The sequence below is a fragment of the Ranitomeya imitator genome, chromosome 5, assembly GCF_032444005.1.
Source record: "Ranitomeya imitator isolate aRanImi1 chromosome 5, aRanImi1.pri, whole genome shotgun sequence".
Lineage (NCBI taxonomy): Eukaryota > Metazoa > Chordata > Amphibia > Anura > Dendrobatidae > Ranitomeya > Ranitomeya imitator.
The window spans coordinates 8,287,650-8,291,395 of NC_091286.1; the positions used below are offsets into that span (position 1 = coordinate 8,287,650).

The 3,746-nt window shown below is 45.9% G+C and overlaps 1 protein-coding gene and 1 long non-coding RNA gene across 2 annotated transcripts; one reads left to right on the top strand and one right to left on the bottom strand.

Annotated features, from left to right (window-relative positions):
- Nucleotides 1-627: 627 nt before the first annotated feature.
- Nucleotides 628-1,200, top strand: LOC138680503 (uncharacterized). The gene is made up of 3 exons (XR_011321623.1): nucleotides 628-757; nucleotides 834-914; nucleotides 1,117-1,200. It is a non-coding gene; the product is annotated as an uncharacterized lncRNA (long non-coding RNA).
- A 155-nt stretch (nucleotides 1,201-1,355) lies between these two features.
- Nucleotides 1,356-3,199, bottom strand: LOC138680504 (uncharacterized). Its single transcript, XM_069767883.1, has 2 exons — nucleotides 2,752-3,199; nucleotides 1,356-2,268 (listed from the first exon to the last, which is right to left on the bottom strand). The coding sequence occupies exons 1-2, from the start codon at nucleotides 3,193-3,195 to the stop codon at nucleotides 1,468-1,470; spliced, it is 1,245 nt and encodes a 414-aa protein (XP_069623984.1). The 5' UTR covers nucleotides 3,196-3,199; the 3' UTR covers nucleotides 1,356-1,467.
- Nucleotides 3,200-3,746: the final 547 nt, after the last annotated feature.

The following is a 3,746-nucleotide window of genomic DNA, read 5'->3' on the forward strand; positions in this document are numbered from 1 at the left end:
CCCCTGTAAAGTGTGATCTCTATTTTATGTTTGAGTATATTGTAAGCTTTGATCTGCAGCACTCAACATTTGTGTGTAAACATTGTGATTCTTTACTTTAGGTGTAGAGAGACAGCGGCGGCAAGTCAGACCCACCATTGCCACCAGTACCCCATCTTCAGGCACCAGTGGGAGCCCACAGTCCGGGACATCACGTAAGTTCACAATCATTGATTGCATTTTTTTTAACATCACACGGGACATAACAGGGTAGCTGAAATATTTGAAGACATTACAGACGCAGTAATGACCCAGCGGCCTACCACGCCTCCACCATCTGTTGCGACCATGCACCCTCGCACCCCTGTGAAGTGTTATATAAATTTTATGTTTCAGTATATTGTTAGCTTTGATCTGCAGCACTCTACATGTGTTTTTAAAGATTGCGTTTGTTAACTTTATATGTAGAGAGACAGCGGCGGCAACAGGTACCTGCCATTGCCAGCAGCACCACAGCATCCACCACCAGCGGGAGCCCACAGTCCATGACGTCACGTAAGTTAACAATCATTGATTACAGTTTTTCAACTGCATACGGGACATAAGAGGGTAGCGGAAATATTTGAATACATTACAGACGCAGTAATGACCCAGGGGCCTACCACGCCACCACCAGACAGCAGACGGCCTCGCACCCCTACACCACCCTCAACACCTCCCTTCCGACACTCCTCTTCCTCCCCCGGGTCGGCGGCATTCTCCCCAGAACATAACATACGTAAGTGACCAAAACAGCGAGCGCTTCCCAACGGCGTGTTCCATAGTTAACCAGATCTGTTATTATTTCCTTTAAGGTGCTGCAGCAGTGGCCAGATCGCTGGGGTGGGAAATTAGCAGCTCTGGTTCTGGCAATGAGGAACCGGCGTCCCTTCTCCGTAAGTATCAAGATAATACGAGTGGTTTTCTGCTGGATGTCACAATAGACAACTAAAACTGTAAAATTTAATAAAATTAACATCGCCCTGTGGTGCCAGACCAAATAGAAATTTACAACACACAAAATTTGGTCCTGCCCCAGAGGTCGAGATGTATTTTCAGCAGAATCAACGTTGGTTCTCCAACCTCTTCTATCCACAGAACCGCCCACCGTAAGAGAGCTCCTGGCGAGACAATTGCGCCTGGAGCGGACAGCAGCGCTCCTGCAGCAGACAGCAGCGCTCCTCCAGAGTCAAGTGGAGCAGCAGGGCGTGACGCTGCGACACCTCTTGGGCCGTGGAAGGAGATAATTTTTTTTTTTTGGGGTTTATGTTATATTTTGTTGTTTAATAATTTCAAACCAAGAAATTGTTACAAAAAAAAACAAAAATCTTCGCATTCTTTCTTTAATGTTTACCAAGCTATAAGGGTTAACAGCACCATTTTATAGGCATCACATTTAAAGTTATTTAGAGAGGTTTATATGACAGCAAAGCAAAAAAAAAAATTTTTTTATACGGCGCGATCCTGCCAGGGTACAGCTCCAGAACCATTAAAGTACTGACAGTATTTTTCGCGACAGTCCCTTGCATCGTCTGCCTGTCTGCCAGATCCAAGTGCTTGAAGAGCTGTAAAATTATCAGGTTGTGTACGCCATTCCCCGGGCACAATATCTCCGGTTCTTGCGTCCACTGCATCAATAAACGAAGGAGGAGAATAGGAGCTCGTATCATGACGTCTCAGGAAATTATGGAGCGCACAGCATGCCAAAACCACAAAGTCTATAGTCGGCAGCTTCAAGTTGATAGCTGTGTGGAACACTCTAAACCGATTAGCCATAATCCCAAAGGCATTTTCAACCACACGACGGGCCCTCGACAACCGGTAATTAAAGATTCTGCGCTCCGGTGTGAGTGTTCTCTGTGCAAATGGCTTCAGCAAATGTGGATGAAGAGGGAAAGCTTCATCAGCGATGAAGACAAAATTTAGGTTTGCTTTTGTGTCTTCATTTAGTGGCAACAGCAGTTCATTGTTCCTCAAGCTTTCCCCAAATGAAGTGTGTTCAAAAACACCACCGTCGGAGACTCGACCATTCATGCCAACATCCACATCGACAAACTCATAGTTCGCATTGACAAGGGCCATGAGGATCACACTGAAATATCCTTTGTAGTTGAAAAAAAAGGATCCAGAGTTGGCTGGTTGCGTGATGCGCACATGCTTTCCATCTAATGCACCACCGCAGTTTGGAAACTGCCACAGCTGATCAAAATCGGAAGCAATCCTCTTCCAGTCATCCGCCGTCTTGGGAAACTGCAAGATGAGAAGGAAACATGTACAAATTAGGTCAAATATATTATGCACATACACTCTCATGTGGACATCCTACAGTGATTGAGGCGCAGTATGGATTAGTATAACAAAGTCAACAACCCTGAGTATGCAGGCAGCCATTTTTTTACAGATGGCTTCGGTGACTCAGAGGGGGTGCTAAACAATATATCTAAATTATATAATCAATAAAATTACGTTGGGAGCAGCAAATAAAAGAAGGGTGGCGCAGGGTTGGAGCAGCACATATCAGAATGGAGCCGCAAAATGGTAGCAGCACATGTCAGACTGGAGGCGCAGGATCACAGCAGCACATGTCTGAATGGGGGCGCAGGATGGGAGCAGCACATGATAGGATGTAGAACATATACCAATAGAAATGCTCGCCATCAGGGCGTAGAACGGGTTCAATAGCTAGTATAATATATCGACATAACACAGCAGCCAAAAAAAATATAGTAGTACCTCCATATAATTCCTTAAGCTCTGCACAATGGCCTCGCATGTCTCCGGAATCACAACGCTCAGGAAAGGTCTGGAAACAGCGGCGGAAAACTGCAAATCCTGAAGAGACCTTCCAGTTGCCAGGAAGCGCAGTGTCACCGCCAACCTTTCCTCCACGGGCACGGCTGCACGCATCGGCGTATCACACCTTTGTATGAGTGGCGTAACAGCAGACAGTATTATTTTGAAGGATTCCTCGGACATCCGAAGGTAGTTTCGGAAATCATGAGGGTTATTGTCACGTAACTCTCTTATGAGACCCATGTGTGACAATGTGGATCTTTTCTGCAGCCAGCTCCGGGTCCACATGCGACGTTTTCGTTTAGGACGTCTCTCCTCTTGGAGACGTGCTGCCTCAAACACCAGGGCAGCAGCAACAACAGAACTCTCATCGGAAGTGAGCATACTTCCTAAAAAGAAAACAAACGTACAATAAATACACGTGCTTACAAAACAATGTTCTGACCATTGATCTAATAACTATATATGTTACTACTGGTATTAAATGGGGCAGTCAACCATCTCGATCTGTAAAAGGATTAATTAATTGGGCCACGCTACAGCTGTGTACCTGAGCTTCTCAGGCCTACCCTACTCAAAGGAACAATCAACCACACTCCAGCGTTTATCCCCGTTGAAGCGCAACATATGCTACGCTGTAGCGTTATACATACCTTTTGCAGTAAAAGTCTAGTAGTTAAAAGTCCAGGGAATCCAGCGAATTTAGGAGTTCTGTTTACAGCACGTGCTACAGAGAGAAATGAATAGCGCGCTCGAGAGCTCCGGTTTTATCCGCTGGGAACATTAGTCCTTTGTCGAATGAGCGCACAGTATTGTACCGCCCAATCAGCACACGGGAGGTGGAGAATTCAGCGCTCCTACGTAGCCAGCTCCTCCGCCCTTTACATCGTATACAATATCGTGCACACCTTTGTTACACCATGCGATCATGCCGC

Coding starts and splice junctions, on each gene's coding strand:
- LOC138680504 (XM_069767883.1), bottom strand. CDS start 3,195: ATGCTCACTTCCGATGAGAGTTCTGTTGTTGCTGCTGCCCTGGTGTTT. Junction 2,269..2,751: donor GCTTAAGGAATTATATGGAG/GTACTACTATAT, acceptor CTCATCTTGCAG/TTTCCCAAGACGGCGGATGA.